Source organism: Talpa occidentalis, unplaced genomic scaffold, assembly GCF_014898055.3.
Source record: "Talpa occidentalis isolate TD23 unplaced genomic scaffold, MPIMG_talOcc4v2.1 talOcc4.6, whole genome shotgun sequence".
In the NCBI taxonomy this organism is placed as follows: Eukaryota; Metazoa; Chordata; class Mammalia; order Eulipotyphla; family Talpidae; genus Talpa; species Talpa occidentalis.
Window position 1 is genome coordinate 31,988,950 of NW_023604972.1, and position 16,701 is coordinate 32,005,650.

General features: G+C 38.9%; 2 protein-coding genes across 2 annotated transcripts in view; one reads left to right on the plus strand and one right to left on the minus strand.

Moving 5' to 3' along the window:
- Positions 1 to 13,471, plus strand: part of POLR2B (RNA polymerase II subunit B) — a 34,724-nt gene extending 21,253 nt beyond the window's left edge. Inside the window, exons 16-26 of the mRNA XM_037529870.2 lie at positions 75 to 273; positions 605 to 773; positions 3,906 to 4,002; positions 4,943 to 5,037; positions 6,355 to 6,605; positions 6,686 to 6,775; positions 6,997 to 7,104; positions 8,406 to 8,519; positions 9,040 to 9,200; positions 11,991 to 12,186; positions 13,215 to 13,471. Of these exons, the coding sequence (XP_037385767.1) occupies positions 75 to 273; positions 605 to 773; positions 3,906 to 4,002; positions 4,943 to 5,037; positions 6,355 to 6,605; positions 6,686 to 6,775; positions 6,997 to 7,104; positions 8,406 to 8,519; positions 9,040 to 9,200; positions 11,991 to 12,186; positions 13,215 to 13,304 (1,570 nt within the window). The 3' untranslated portion in view covers positions 13,305 to 13,471. The remainder of the gene's footprint in view (positions 1 to 74; positions 274 to 604; positions 774 to 3,905; positions 4,003 to 4,942; positions 5,038 to 6,354; positions 6,606 to 6,685; positions 6,776 to 6,996; positions 7,105 to 8,405; positions 8,520 to 9,039; positions 9,201 to 11,990; positions 12,187 to 13,214) is intronic.
- Positions 13,389 to 16,701, minus strand: part of IGFBP7 (insulin like growth factor binding protein 7) — a 76,960-nt gene continuing 73,647 nt past the window's right edge. The window contains exons 4-5 of the mRNA XM_037529873.2: positions 14,803 to 14,929; positions 13,389 to 13,646 (exon numbers count right to left, since the gene is read on the minus strand). Of these exons, the coding sequence (XP_037385770.1) occupies positions 13,627 to 13,646; positions 14,803 to 14,929 (147 nt within the window). The 3' untranslated portion in view covers positions 13,389 to 13,626. The remainder of the gene's footprint in view (positions 13,647 to 14,802; positions 14,930 to 16,701) is intronic.

The following is a 16,701-nucleotide window of genomic DNA, read 5'->3' on the forward strand; positions in this document are numbered from 1 at the left end:
CTTTATTAAGTAGGCGGTCTTGTTAGTTAAAATATTTCAGGAAATAAGGAATTAAGTAAATTGTTCTTTTTCAGTTGGCAGGATCTGGTGGCCAGTGGAGTAGTAGAATATATTGATACTCTGGAAGAAGAAACAGTGATGCTTGCAATGACTCCAGATGATTTACAAGAGAAAGAAGTAGCTTACTGTTCCACATACACACACTGTGAGATTCATCCATCAATGATTCTTGGTGTCTGTGCATCTATTATTCCCTTTCCTGATCATAACCAGGTTGGTAGCAGCTTTTAACTTCTGGTTTGTGAGGAAGAGTGGGAAATGGAATAAAAAAGATTAGTCTGTCATGTCTTCCTAAGGAAAAGCCTTGTAATGAAAAAGTTATATATTCCTACAGAATCAGCATTTAATAGGCTTATTCTTGTGTTTTATTGTTACAAACTATAACTGATTATTCCAGATGATTATGACTTACCTTTCAGGAAAAAACAGGAACTTTACTAATTTTACCCCATAAATATTTCTGATTTATGTAGTGCCCTAAAGAGTCTATTGCTTTAGAAGTAATTAAATTATCATCGATTCTGCTTTTTGTTTCTCCCATTAGTCCCCTAGAAACACCTACCAGTCTGCTATGGGTAAGCAGGCTATGGGAGTTTATATCACCAATTTCCATGTTCGTATGGATACATTGGCCCATGTTCTCTATTATCCTCAAAAACCACTTGTGACAACACGTTCTATGGAATATCTACGATTTAGAGAGCTGCCAGCAGGTATGTTCAGTTTTGTTTTACAGTTTTTAAGATCTTGCCATGCTTAAGCACTTTTCTGGGTACTTGGAAGGGTTTTAAAATGCTTATGACACAATCTCTATTCTCACAGAATTTATAAGATGATAGAAAATCTGAGTAGAATTAAAAGAAGAGGTAGCTATGTAGAAGGTGTTATGATGGAGGCACAGAATCCTGTGGAGGCACAGACTGAAAGAAATGATTGATTCTTGTTGGAAGTCTAGAGATACTTTCTTGAAGGAGGTAGCATTTTAGATGGAGTAAAGTTGATGAAATGGTTTTTGAGTTTGAGAAATGGTTTGTGCAGTGACCTACATGCATGCAGATATGAGATCTGGAAACAGCAGTCCTGTAAGTGTGGTATGGCTAGAGTTTAAATACATGGGAGTGAAGTGTGTGGTGTCATGGTTTGGAGAAAGCAGGTTGAATTTTATTTAAAAATGAAGACCCATCTAACCTTTTGAGCAAGGCAGTAATATAATTAGAAATGTATTTTAAGAATATCATTCTGGTGGTTGTATAAGGGTCCTAATATTAGAGTCATACCGTATTTAGCAGGGAGATAATTTAGAGATTTTTGCAGTGGTCTAAGAGAGGAATGGCAAGGTCCTGAAGAAATGACAAAGTGTGAGGCACCATTTTGAGTAATTTTGATAGAGCTTGATGATTACTTGGATTCTGGAATGATGAGGAGAGGGAAGAAATGTGATGGAAATGTTGTGTGTGGCTTGTGTAATTGAGGAGAGAGGGCTACTGTTAATAATATTGGGCATACATTGGAGAAGGGAAGAGATTTTTAGATACACGTTGATAAGATCAATTTTGGATGTGTTGATTTTCAGTTGCCGCATGTAAGAAATTATTTCCTAATGTGAGTTGCAAATGTAAGTTGAGGGGAGGTTAAGTTTAGCAGTGTGAAATATTTGCTCTGTTAATAATTATAAATTACTATGAAATTGCTGAGGGAAAATTCAGAAGGAAAATAAAGCTAGAGACAAAATTTTAGGCACTAGGAAAAGAAATAAGAGAGGAGATTTGGACAATTAGGAGTTTATAGGAAGATATTTTCAAGGAGACTATACAGTTTTTGTAGACAAGTCTGAAGGGTCTCAAGATGTTGAATCTTAAAGGAGACAGTATAGTTCTTTGGCACAATTATTTTCTTACTAAATTAGCAAAATCTTAGTTTTGACTGTGGGTAATATTTATTATTTGTAAAGTTTGCCTTCTAAGTAGGGGTTTTAAAATATTAACCATAATATGGGATCTAACATTTTGATAGCAAATTCTTACAGGCTAGAGTTATTTATTTTCAGAGTCCTCCACAAGGGGATACTCTTGTTTAGAAAACCTGAAGCTCTTAGGTTGTCTACAATGTGCTCATATCTTTGGGATATACTTACATTGCCGTGTTTTCTGTAACATTTAGATAATACAGCTTTATAGGGAGAGAAGAAAAAAAACATAAGGATTTGGATTTGAAATGAAGTGTTGCTTCCTTTCAGACTGATAAGAAGTGGTGAGGGCAAGGCTGGAAGGGGCTGCTTATTACCTTTCAGTTCTAGTACTGCTTCATCCTTAAAAAAAACAACCTTGGGCCTCCCTGGTGGCGCAGCAGTTGAGTGCTGGGCTACGAAGCTGCCCGCAGCCTCTGCAGCGCTGGTTCGATCCCCGGCTGCTGGCGAGGGTCCCACACAGCATGCAGACCTCTCCTGCCCAGCAGTGTACTTCTTCGTCAGTCTGCCTATCTGCTCCCCGCTCTGGCTCTGGTGAATTCTCTCACCCTCCCTCGCTTCTGACTGTACCCGGTACTTGTGTAAATAAATAAATAAACAAACAAACATCTTTAAAAAAAAAAACAAACCTTCATTTTGAGATAATTTCACTTAGAGAAAAGTTGTAAGACTAGTTTAAGGATTCCTACATCCCCTCATCCAGATTTCCTAATTTACATTTACCACATTTGTCTCACTATTCTCTCTTTTCTTCTCTTTTCTGGAACCATTTGAGCATAAATTGCAAACATGAAGTCACATCACTCTGTAATTCTTTAGTGTATATTTTCTAAAAATAAGTACATTCTTCATAAGACAACTATCAGAATGAGGTTAACACAATACACATCAGGTTAGTGGTGCCCATTACAAATGGTTCCAGTTGTCCTAACAATGTTCTGAAAGGGCCTAGGATCTAGTCTAGGATTGTGAATTGCTTTTAGTTGCTTATCTCTTATCTCTTAATTTGGCATCATTCCTCAGTCTTCTCATTTCTCATTATGACCATTTTTGAAGAGTCCAGGCAAATTACTTTGTAAATGGTTCCTCATTTTGGTTTGACTGTTTTTCTCAGGTTTTGAATTTTTGGCAGGATTAGTATAGAAGAGACGTGGTATTTTCAGTGTATCATCAGGAGGCCCAGACTGTCTATTTATCCCATTATTAGTGATTGTAATTTTATTTATTTATTTATTTTTTTTTATATAGAGAGGCATGTTTTCTTTCTTTCTTTCTTTCTTTCTTTCTTTGTTTGTTTTGTTTATACATGCACTGGGTACAGTCAGAAGCGCGGGAGGGTGAGAGAACTCACCAGAGCCAGAGCGGGGAGCAGAGCAGGCAGAAGGACCGAAGCACACTGCTGAGGGGAGCAGCGGGCGGCAGGAGAGGTCTGCGCGCCATGTGGGACCCTCCTCCGGTGGCCGGGGAGCAGCCGGGGATCGAACTGGCGCTGCAGAGGCTGCGGGCAGCTTCGCAACCCAGTGCTCAACCGCTGCGCCACCGGGGAGGCCCTGATTGTAATTTTAATTATGTGAAGATGGTGTCTGTCAGGTTTTGCCACATTTTGTGCTGTGAAAATTGTGAAACTTGGTTTGGGAAAACACTTTATAACCATTTATTATTAAAACAGTTACTTTGGGAATGGGTTCTAGTCTGTAGGATTTGCTTACTGTAGTTTGCCTCACAGATTACTATCCTGGGAGGAGTTGACTTTTAACAGTTTCCATGGTGATCTGTGGCATATGTGGTTAAATAAAATTGAATTAAAAGAAAGGGGCAATTTTTCTTTGTTTTTTCCAGTTGGTGCTTTAATACTTATTCTTTAATGCACTCTTTGTAGGTATCAACTCAATTGTGGCCATTGCATCATACACTGGATATAACCAAGAAGACTCTGTTATCATGAACCGTTCAGCTGTAGACAGAGGCTTTTTCAGGTCAGCTATTTACAAAATTTGTCTAAACACATATAGTGGAAATGTGAATACATTAATCAGAAATAAGTTATTTAATAGTAGTTTTGACTTGTATGTGTCCAAAACTTTTGGTGATTTTGAAAGTTAGGCTGAAAGAAATTTTGATCTGGCAGAAATTTTTCTGTAATGATATGTAATCTTTTGCCTCCAGTTGTGTAGCTTTGTGGCTGTCTGGCAGGCTCATGTGCTGTATGGATGCTTGCATAGGGTTTAGTGTGTGAAGCCAGTTCCCTACGCCAGAGAGCAGGAGGCCTGGTCGAGGTGACAAACAACTAATTGAAGACACTGCTGCTTTTGTTTCAGGATTTTCATATACTAATACTTTGAAGCCTTTTTTATTTTTTTGTAAGCACATACATGTTTACATTTAGATAATGTAGAGACAGCTAAGGAAGATATGAAAATTAGCTTATAATCTGTTAAAATGTGCTTTTATTCTTTTTTTCTGTTATGCTTCAGTTTGATTGTTTCATGCATAAACATGGATCCCAAAACCCCTGGCATATGAATATTGGTTAAAAATCTGGAAATTTAGAAGATAGGAGGGGCTTTTTTCCCCCCCTGTGTTGTTTCAGAGATAGCACTAGGACCAGAGGTGGACATTATATCTTCATACCACTAACTTCTCACTAGAGATACTCAAGCAGATACTGGGTCTCTGAGAAAATAGTTGTTTTGAGCAGGAGGTTGGAAAGTGACCTCCGGTCCTTCCTGCATCGTACATTAAGGTTTTGGGTCAAAAGCTGCGTGTGTGGCCTGTGTGGTAGTATTAGAAATTAACATTGACCCTTAATATAGTTAACTCTTGTCCCAGATATCAGTTAAGTAAAAATTATTGGTATGTTCTAACTGCTAGTACTAAAGGAATATAAAAGTTACCTTTAGAATCATGTTTTTTTAGATCTGTTTTCTATCGGTCATACAAAGAACAGGAGTCTAAGAAGGGATTTGATCAAGAAGAAGTTTTTGAGAAGCCTACACGTGCAACATGCCAGGGTAAGTGATACAGTCATTTAAATGATAGGATTTATTTCTTTGTTTACTTTTAAAGATTTATTTATTTATGCATGCAAGAATTGGGTACAGCCTAGAGGTACGGGGGGTGAGAGGATTCACCAGAGACAGACTGGGGAACAGAACAGGCAGATTGACTGAAATACACTGCTCAGGGGAGCAGCGGGCAAGTCAGGAGAGGTCTGCTGCGCCATGTGGGTAGCTCCCTGACTGGGGATCGAGCTCGTGCTGCAGCAGCTGTGGATAGCTTCATCAGTTGCATCTTAACCCCTTATTCCACCAGTGAGGCCAAATGATAGGATTTAAACCTTGGTTTTCCTAATTAATTTTCTGGGTTTTATTCCTCTCCCTCCTCCTCCCCCTGTTTTTAGCCACATGGCAGTATGTTTTTATGTCATTCTTTGAGCCCATAGTTAAGAAAATATGTATTGCTAAAAATCTTTGTACTGAAGAGTGGGCCTTCTGTAGTCCTTACATCCTGGTGTAACACCTGCACTGAGGATGGTATTTAGAAAACCAGAGAGGGACACACCTCAGCCTTGTCTAACTTGCACTATCTCGGGTCCTAGTTTTTATGCCTTTTAATAGGAACTTTCTTCTGTCTTCACATTGTAGTGTTATCATAATATTCATCCAGCCACAGTATTTGTATGCATTTAACAAATAAACAAGAGGATTCTGAGCATATTTTTGTTTCTTCTAGAAAATGGACATTCATTTTTTAGTTGCTTTTCTTTTCACAGATACTTAAAACCTGTATTTACAGTGGAATGCATGGGATGTTCCAAGGGAATAGGTTATCTCTACTATGGTCTTGATTTCTGATAATAAATGTATTTTGCTTGTTTAGGTATTTTTCTATCATTTCATTTCCCATGGATGGCTGTATGTAGTAGTGAATTGATGTCAGTGGAGTTAAGATTATATAAGAAGAAATTAAAAAGCTCTATGGGGGGATGTGTACAGAGGTACAGAGGCCGTGTATATTCTCTCTCATGTAACACAGTGATCAGAAGATGGCAACACACTAATCCAAAGTCCCCTAGCAAATGGAGACTTGATTTTCCAGTGATAAGTCCATTATACTTTTTTACAGACTTTAGAATTATTTGTAAAGTTTGGAATAAAGACATTACTACTACACATGGTTCATGGGATTAGAGATACCTGTGAACTCCTCTCTGATTTGGAACTGATTCATGTATTTGGTTTTTAATCTTTGTTGTGGATTATGTGACATTTGAAATACTTTTGTGTGTGCTAGGATTTTTTCTGAAAATCACATGTCTGTCCTTGCAGGTATGAGGCATGCCATTTATGACAAGTTGGATGATGATGGTTTGATAGCTCCTGGAGTTCGTGTATCAGGAGATGATGTTATTATAGGCAAAACGGTCACTTTGCCTGAAAATGAAGATGAATTGGAAAGCACTAATAGACGCTATACCAAGAGAGATTGTAGTACTTTTCTCAGAACTAGTGAGACGGGCATTGTGGATCAGGTCATGGTAACTCTTAACCAGGAAGGATATAAATTTTGTAAAATAAGGGTGAGTATTGCTTTGTCTTGTCAATATTTATAGAAAGTAAACCAGTTTGACTTAACTAACTGATTTTTCTATGAATTCAGGTACGCTCCGTTAGAATTCCACAGATTGGAGACAAATTTGCCAGTCGGCATGGTCAGAAGGGTACTTGTGGTATTCAGTATAGACAAGAGGTAGGTGTCTGTTACCTGCTTTACCTCTAATCCAAGTTTTGTTGAACATTTTATTAAATCAAAATTTGCTTAAGAGCCCAAAGGTGGCAGTGTTTGGTTTTGTAATGTTAAGTACGTTTAATAGAACTTAGGGCTTCAAAAAATTCACGTGGGTGGTGGTGGGGTAAGTTCTAATTCCATATCTAAAAGATTTAAACTTCTCTTTAAAAAATGTTTTTTAGGATATGCCTTTCACCTGTGAAGGTATCACCCCTGACATCATCATAAATCCCCATGCCATCCCCTCTCGTATGACTATTGGTCACTTGATTGAATGTCTTCAAGGGAAGGTAAGAGATGCTTCTTCCAAACTGGTGTGTTTTTCAAATGATGGTAGGTGATTTCTCTCAGCTTTGAGCCAGGGCACTTTAGAAAAGCTAGTACAATACTTACTTTCTTGCTCTTAAATTGGTTGTGATTATGCCCACCTCCCCCTTTTTTTGCGAAAGTATGCAAAATTATGGCTAAATTAGAATTTTTGTAAAATTTACTACATCCAACCTCTACATACATATGGGGTAATCCTTTTGACTGATTCTTTTTTTTTTTTTTTTAAGATTTATTTATTTATTTATATAAGCACTGGGTACAGTCAGAAGCGCGGGAGGGTGAGAGAATTCACCAGAGCCAGAGCGGGGAGCAGAGCAGGCAGAAGGACCGAAGTACACTGCTGAGGGGAGCAGCGGGCGGCAGGAGAGGTCTGCGCACCATGTGGGACCCTCCTCCGGTGGCCGGGGAGCAGCCGGGGATGGAGCCGGCGCTGCAGAGGCTGCGGGCAGCTTCGCAACCCAGCGCTCAACCACTGCGCCACTGGGGAAGCCCTGACTGATTCTTTTCTATAGATGAATATTTAATTCGTTGGTAGCTAGGTCCCTGTGTACAACTTTATAGTTATATTATTTATTAGCATGCACACATCTTTTAGTGGAGATTTTCTATATATTTTTTTTAAATGGAGGATTTTTTTTTTTTTAAAGATTTATTTATTTTTATACTAGAGCTGGGTACAGTCCAGAGGTGTGGGAGGGTGAGAGGATTCACCAGAGACAGCAGGGAGCTGAACAGGCAGATGGACCGAAATACACTGCTGAGGGGAGCAGCAGGCGCGAAAGGAGAGGTCTGCCACGACATGTGGGAATCTCCCTGGCCAGCCGGGAATTGAACCTGTGCTGCAGAGGCTGCGGACAGCTTCCCAGTGCTGCGCTCAACCCACTGCACCACCAGGAAGGCCCTGGAGATTTTCTGTTTTTACGAATTATGTCACGGTAGAAAGTGCAGATTTAGATTTTAGGACATAAAAGTGTTTTTTTCCTTGCGCCCTTGGGAGTATTTGGAAGTCTCATTCTTTTTGTATTTGGTCCCATGGATAGCTTCCTATTTGAAGACTTAAATTGAGGGGGTTTTAGGGGGATAAGTTATATTTTGTGTAATGTGTTTATAAAACAAATCTTGTAATATTACAGTTTTCCATAACAGATTTTTAAGTTCAAAATCTTTGTAGAAAGGATTTTTATTTTATTGAATATATTTTTATGGTTATAGAGTTTTGAGAGGTGAAAAGTAGCTTTTTAAAGCCTATTTTCTTTTTAAGGTATCAGCTAATAAGGGTGAAATTGGTGATGCCACTCCATTTAATGATGCTGTTAATGTGCAGAAGATTTCTAATCTTTTGTCTGATTATGGCTACCATCTCAGAGGAAATGAGGTATACTTGCTCTTTCATCAGTAATATATATATTATGTGTGTTCTTATTATGTGTTTCTTTCAAATGATGATTTCTCTGAGCTTTGAAGCTAGGACATTTTAAAAAGCTAGTACAATACTTACTTTTCTACTTTTAAATAGATTATGATTATGGTGTGTAATTTTATTCTTAAAAAATCAAACCTTGCAATAAGTATAAGACATACATCAAATGTGTGCACAGATCAGAAATATATAGCTTGATCAGTTTTCACAAACTGAACATACTCGCTTGACTGGCACTGAGATCCCCCAAAGAAAATGACCTTTCCTTTTATGCCCAGATGCCCCCTCTCAGTGTCCCCTTTCAGTCACTACCTTCCCATCCCCACCCAAGGTAACTGCTTCTTGCCTTCTAACAGTATAGATTAGTTTTGTGTATTTAGATTGTTATATAAATAGAACCATACTGTATATGCACGTATTTTTTTTAAACTTGTGGAATATTTTAAAACTGTGCTTCAAAATCTGTCTGTTTCAGGTCCTGTACAATGGTTTCACTGGTCGCAAAATCACATCACAAATTTTTATTGGTCCTACTTATTACCAGCGTTTGAAGCATATGGTGGATGATAAGATTCATTCTCGTGCTAGGGGACCTATTCAGATCCTTAATAGACAGCCCATGGAGGGCAGATCTCGGTAAGAGAGCTTCATCATTTCATTGTTATGATTAATGAGCCTTTTTAAATAAACAATGTCAAACATAAAAAGAAATAATGATATAATGAACCTCCATGTGCCTGTCACCCCACTTTAGTAATTATCATTAACAGATAGCTAATCCTGTCACTTCCATCCCCAGCAACCTCTGATCATTTAGTGATAACACAAATTCCTCTGTAAATATTTCAGCATGTATTTATAAAAAAGTGATTCTCAAATTTTCTGATTTCAGGACTCCAAAGAGCTTTTGTTTATGATGGTTGTTATCCATGTTAGAAATTAGAACTGAGTAATAATTAAAATATTTGTTAATTTATTGAAAGGTAACATGAATAACTCCATTACTCATTAATGTAACATTTTTAATGATAACTAAGCATATTTTCCAAATAAGTTTAGTCATATTGATTTACCTTTGCTAATCTCTTAAATGAGCTGTCATATTAGACTGAATTCTTCTTTTAGTAATTCCTAACCCGGCCTCTTTAATTGGGTCCTAGAAACTGTGATTTTAAGCAAAACAACATTACTTGAGGACCTACTGCTTCATCTGCTTCTGTGCTGATTCCATCACAGTCTTTTTTTTTTTTTTTTTTTATTTAAGTATGTGAGGAAAATACAATCTCACAAAGATTTATTTTTAGAATAGGAAGAATATTTTAATAGCTTTTTCAGGTGTTTATGGATTCTTTTTAGTTAATACAGCAAAATGATATTATAAATTCTTAGAAGATTAGTTTTAATGTAGAACTTGAAGCCATATCAGTGAATCTTTAATACTTATGTTAAAAATCTGTTGGCTATCTTATACTTTATATCTTTTACACATGAATAATTTTGTAGCATCACATTTGGTCCTTTGGGAAATACTGATTCACTGAGTTATGTAGATTTTCAAGTGCTAACACATTTCATTATACCAAAAAAATAAAAAATCACATTTGTGAATATTATCATCCATGTTGTGAGAAAAATCTTTTTGGGATGCTGTCAAGCTCATAGTAGTTGATAAAGGTTTTCTAAAATTCTCAATTTTGCTTGAAAGCTCAGATTTTCAATTTTTCAACAGATAAAATTACTTTCTTTGAAGTGAAAGGCTCACTTTGTTCATTTTCAGAAAAAATACCTGCTAAAATCTAAGTCTGAATGAATGTAGTTGGTGTTAATTTTTGTGAATTTACATAATTGGCATCTGCTGTAGTTTCAAGTAAACATACTCCATGATAATAGCTCAGGAATGGTGCAAGTGCTATTCTTCAAGACAGTCATCCTCAGTGTGTAAACATCAGAAATGCTGTATGAGAACTTGTCATAGGATAGTAAAGAGACATGTACTGGGGTTGTTAATAAAACTAACCATTAAGGATATTGTGAAGTAAAACTGACTGCACTACCCCGCTACTCAGAGAATGGAACTACTATTAAGTTTGCTTTCACTGCCTTGGTTTTGTGCTCAAGGTACTGAAGTTTTACTGTTACTTTGTACGATCAGTACAAATGTCAACACAGTGACAGACACAAATGTGTTTAGTATTATCATAAAAGTAGTTGTCATTCCCATGAGGCCCACAGACCACACTCTGAGAACCTGTGCTTTCAAAGATTAGAATGTTAAAAAGCACACATTCCCCCTACACACACACAGTATCTCTTTAATTAAATAATCCAGTGCTCAGACTTCCTTGATGATTGCCTAATTTTTAAAAAAGGATTTGTTGGTTTTAGTCTGGGTATATTTAAGGTCCATGTTTTGCACTTGATTAATATGTTTCTTAAGTTTTTTTCTCTTTTATCTCCAACTTTTATCCCTCGCAGTTTATTTTTGAAGAAACTGGTTTGTTTGCCCTGGAGGGTTTCTCAGTCTGGTTTGTTGCTTGCATTCCTGTGCTGTGCATTCCTATTTTTCTTGTAAATTGCGGATTAGATCTAGAGGCTTAATGAGATTTGGGATGTGAGTTCTTGTGCAGTGGTATTTAATAAGCAGTTTTATTTATTTCCAGTATCTTGTCTCTTTTTATGATTTCAGCAGCTGCTAATGATCATTAGCTAAAGTCCTATCAGTTTTTTATTTATTAGCTGAAATACTGTAGAAAGAAACTTTCTTCATTTGGTTACCTAGTCACATAGTTCTTATATCAAAGGGCAGATAGATACTTCTTTCCCTTCATTTACTAATTTTCAAGATGAAGAGTTGGTGGTTTAGCAGCCTCCAAAGTTGGCAAATGATTTGTTTTGTAATATTATAAATGTAATTTATTTAATTTGATATGCTTTGTATATTAAGTAGTTGTTGATGAAGTCAACACCACCCACTTGTCTGACCATCTGAACAATGTATTCATTCCACTTATGTGATGGGAAAGGCTGTATTCACACACCTGTTCTTTCCAGGACTTTTGCCAACATGCTTTTGTCATTTCAGGTTCGTTCATTTAGGAACTGCTTTGTGGAGATTGACTTATTTGTTTTTGAGTGTGGAGTTGAATTCTCATAAGCTAAATGATAGTATGATGAGACTCTACTTGTTAATGAGGGAAACTGTATCCCGTGCTTGAGAATCTAATGTATTTACTCCATTTGGGGACCTTCAGACATATACCAAATAGTGGGTAAACGTGTCTGTTACCTACCATGTTGAGAGAATGCTGGGGCATAAAAATAAGAGTCTAGGTCTCCTTACTATTACCATTCTATACCTTTGCCATTAATCATGCTGGTTTTAATAGAAAATAAATACAAAATAGTCTGTTGTTTTTTCCTTAACAGTGATGGTGGCCTGCGTTTTGGAGAAATGGAACGAGATTGTCAGATAGCCCATGGAGCAGCTCAGTTTTTAAGGGAAAGGTTGTTTGAGGCATCAGATCCATATCAGGTTCACGTTTGCAATCTTTGTGGAATAATGGCCATTGCTAACACCAGGACCCATACATATGAATGCAGGGGCTGTCGTAATAAAACACAGGTATGTACAGACCTTATTGGCAATGGAGGCTTGTCTAGGACATAACCATGTTGGTCTGATCATCCCCACAGACTTAGTATAGTGGGACACATTGCTATTTTCCAATTTTTGATAGGATGCCTCTGAAAAGAATCCTAGTTTCATTTTTAAAATTTTTTTAAAAGATTTATTTTTTAATAGTTTTTTTTTTAAACAGATTTATTTATGTATTTATACAAGCACTGGGTACAGTCAGAAGCGTGGGAGGGTGCAAGAATTCGCCAGAGCAGAACAGACTGACTGACAAAATACACTGCTGAGGGGAGCAGCGGGCGGCAGGAGAGGTCTGCGCGCCATGTGGGACCCTCACCCGGTGGCCGGAGATCAAACTGGCGCTGCAGAGGCTGCAGGCAGCTTCACAATCCAGCGCTCAACCGCTGCGCCACCGGGGAGGCCCTAAAGATTTATTTATTTATGCATATAAGAACTGGGGTAGAGGCCAGAGGTGTGGGGGGTGAGAGGATTCACCACAGACAGAATGGGGAACAGAACAGGCAGATCTACTGAAATACACTGCTGAGGGGAGCAGCAGGTGAGTCAGGAGAGGTCTGCTGCGCCTTGTAAGGTAGCTCCCTGGCCAGGGATCGAACTTATGCTGCAGTGGCTGCTTCATAGGTTGCATCTTAACCCCTTGGAGGCCCCAAGTATCCTAGTTGTAAATGAGAAAAAAGATAACTTGATTTTTGTAAAAACTGGGTTAAGTTTTACTGTGGTCATTGCCCCAATATGTTTGTAATACCTTGTACAAAGGAACTTTAAAGGAGTTTTTCTTAAACCTTTTAATTGAGGAGGGTAAAGATAAACTATGGCAAAAAAGGTTAAACTCTGAAGCCTGTTAGGAGAAAGAAATACTGTAACCGTGAGTGTGGTTAACTTACTCATTTATTCAGCATCTACACTACAATTCTTTATTTTTTTCTGGGATAGAGAAGTGGGGGTCACTTCAGTAAAGCTTTGCTAATTGTTTTTTTTTTTTTTTTCCTTTCTAGATTTCTCTGGTTCGAATGCCTTATGCGTGCAAACTGTTGTTTCAGGAACTGATGTCTATGAGCATTGCCCCTCGAATGATGAGCGTTTAGTTCTTTTAAAAGATACTTGTAAATGTCTTGTGTTTTGTTTCTGTGATACAGCCTTTAAGAAATAAATGACAAATATGTACTGCATTGCAAGAAAAAGCATTTTATTTGTTTTGTTTAATGATATGCATGCCTCCTTCTGTAAATAGATAATAAATTTTTGTAGATAGATTTGATGTGTTATCTTTATTTTGTATTTCTGTGTAAAACCAGTTACTATAACTAAAGCGTTAGAGGACTGGGTGAGAAGAAAAGAGTTATTAGGTAAGAAAAGGGGTCGTAGTTATCCATGGCTACGCTGTGCAGACTGATACCCTCTGTAGGTTTATAGCTTGGCAACTTCACCTGTTGAAAAAAAAGAAAAAGGTAAAAACTAGTTACATATATGAATGTATGCTGACCTTCTAACATTTGTGTTTCCGAGTAAATGAAGATACTATAATATAGGAACAGAGAACTGTTTAAATGAGAGTGTGGACTGCTCTTTGGAATGAGAGTTACACCTGATTTTAGATGTGGAAAGAGCTGTTTGCAATTTTTGTTTCAATATAAGAGATGGACCTGATAAAACTGGAAAAGCACATTTCACAGAGAGGCTAAGGAAACTTGTCTGTCCTCCAGGCTCTCCTTCAATAATTAGTGGCAGACCTGAGATTCAAACACAGGACTTAACTCTCTGCTTCTGCTCTGTTTGTTTCACTGCCTGGCTTACACATCTTGGCTCAAGAGAATCTGACCAAATGCATCTTTACTTGATATTTCTTCCTTTCATACCATAGCTGAGTGATCCACACAGTGAAATGGTTTCACAAATGCTGACAATGAATTTTGTTCTTATTTTAATCTTAAGTGAAAGCCAATTCAGACATCACTCTACTAGAACTATATAAATGTAAAGTAGCTTTGCTCTGACACCCCCGGGATAGGTGGTTAGGAGGAAGATTTTTGACAGTGAAGTGCATGGAGGTGGAACAGGTTGGGTACGTGCCAATATACTCTCTAGCTTTTTCTTATAAAAACTCAAAGTGAAGGACCAACCAGATTAGCCTACAGTATTTCCTTTAAATGGAGATTTAATACAAAAGTCACAATACCAAGGAAAAATGCCATATAGATAGAAAGTTATGGGGACTAGAAACCATTTCAGTCAATTTGAGTTTTGACTACGTAAGAGAAAGTGAAAGTCATAATAGCATTCCATCAACTATCTGGATGTTCTTTTAGAGCTATGTGCTCTACATTTTGATGGGCATGCTCAATGCCTGCGTGGATTCCTAACATTACAGAATTTCATTAAGAGCTTTGTCTGATAATTTCATACTTGGTTCTGTTCTTTATTAAACAAAAGCACTAGTTTAAATGGATGTAAGATTTTTTTTTTTTTTTCTTTTTTTGCCGGGGATCGAACCAGCGCTGCAGAGGCTGTGGGCAGCCTCGCTGCCCAGTGCTCAACCGCTGCGCCACCAGGGGAAGCCCTGGATGTAAGATTTTTTTTACCTACCTTTTTTCACTGGTATTTCATGCAAGGCATCAACCACTGTAATTTTTGCTGATGCTGAAGCCTGGCCTTGGGAATTGGATGCGTGACACTCGTATTCTCCAGCATCTTCCTTACTGAGAGGAGACACCTGCGCGAGAAAAAAGATCTTGAGATCCTCAACAACCAACTGGCTTTATTTAATTAGATCATTATTTCAGAAGTTTCCTAAGATGGCCAGGGGGTTCACAGTAAAGATATTGCTAGAAGTAGCCCAAGTCCTATTTATCTGCTGGGAGACATTCAGTTACCATGTTTATCTGCTGGGAGAATTATCTTCAGAACTGCCATGGAATTTTTTTGTTTTTTAGATTTAATACAAATTTAATTTTTTTTAAAGTATACTGTAGGGTAAATGAAGATTGCCCAGGCTTTTGAGCAGTTGGCCTCTGTGGTTATCACCTGCGGCCTTGAACGTAGAAGGGGTTTGGGAGCATGGGATTGGGGTACGCATGCCTGATGGTGGACACCTGGATCATGGTATGGGCATGGGAAAGTGGGCACACCTGGGCCGAGAGACTGAGCATATAAGGGTGGTGTGGCAGAGGATGGAGTGCCGTGGAAAGAGCGGAGCCCCAGCTACAAGAGGAAGAGACTGAGAGAACGCCAGAGAATGCCCAGAGTAAAGATTCGACCGGGGCTGGGAGGCCTGCCAGCCTCCTGGCCCCTTGGCCCCATAGCCTGTCCTGCGTGGGCTTGCTACTACAGTTAGCATTGGTTGACAGGCTGATTCGATACAGACAGGTATGGAGCCCTCAGAAGACCATGGGAGGGACTGAGGGGTGGCCAGCCACTAGTGTATAGTGCTTGGTGGCCCGCCTCCCTTTTGTGGGCACCTCCCGAGCCCCTGGTGCAGGTGGAGAGGCCTCTGCACACAGCGGGTAGGCATTGGATGGACATGGTGCCTGCTTGGAGGCAGGGCAGGGGTTGAGTGTTCCCTCTGCAAATGAAGTCCAGGATAACACTGGAGGCGCCACGGTGGCACAGGTGGTGACCAGAGTCCAGGAGCTGCGGGAAGAGCCGAAGACACTGCAGGAGCACAGGAGGTGGACAAGGTCCGGGACATGCAGGACAAGACCTCATTTGGAGGAGGCGATAGTCTGCAAGGACAAGGACCCTAAAGCGGAGTGTGTTGGAGAATGGCTACAAGAGAGGAGGAGACCATGAGGGAACACAGGAGAGAGCCCAAAGAAAGAGTAAAGATTGCTCCAGGGCTGGGAGGTGAGCCCAGAGCGGCCCCTTCCTGTCCCCCTGCCTGCCTTGCACCTGGCTGCCTCCCTGCAATTGGTATGGAAAGATCATTAAAAGCCTGAAAAAGACATCAGTGTAAAAAAATAATAATACAAAACACAACAAAACAGACAATTATAAACCAGAGACATCCTGCAGGGGAGGAGGAGGGAGAGGGATGAGAGGGAGGGAGGGAGTTGCACAGGGGACTGAGGTGATGGTGCACAGGTGCATTTTGGGGAAGGAAACTCTATGGGGACTACACCTGAGGGGGTGGGGGAAGCAAATATTTTTAAAAAATGAACAATTATGTAAAAAAATAAATTAAAAAAAAAGCCTGAAAAAGCCACTGAGGGCTCCAGGACTCTCCTAGCCTACTTTGCCTTATCGCCTGCCTGCACTAGCTATACTAACAGCCTATTTGCAGTATGGAAATATAAGAACACAACGGGAAAGAATGTTCAACATTAGCGGTAATCAAAGACAGTAAGACAACAAGAAACTAAAAGAAAATTATGCCAGTCAAAGCATTGTCATGGGCAACTTCTAAGCACATTTGTGTAGGTTAAAAGCTGGACAGGACGCACAGGAATTTGAGGGACACCTTGGGAGGGCATATGATCTAGGTACTGG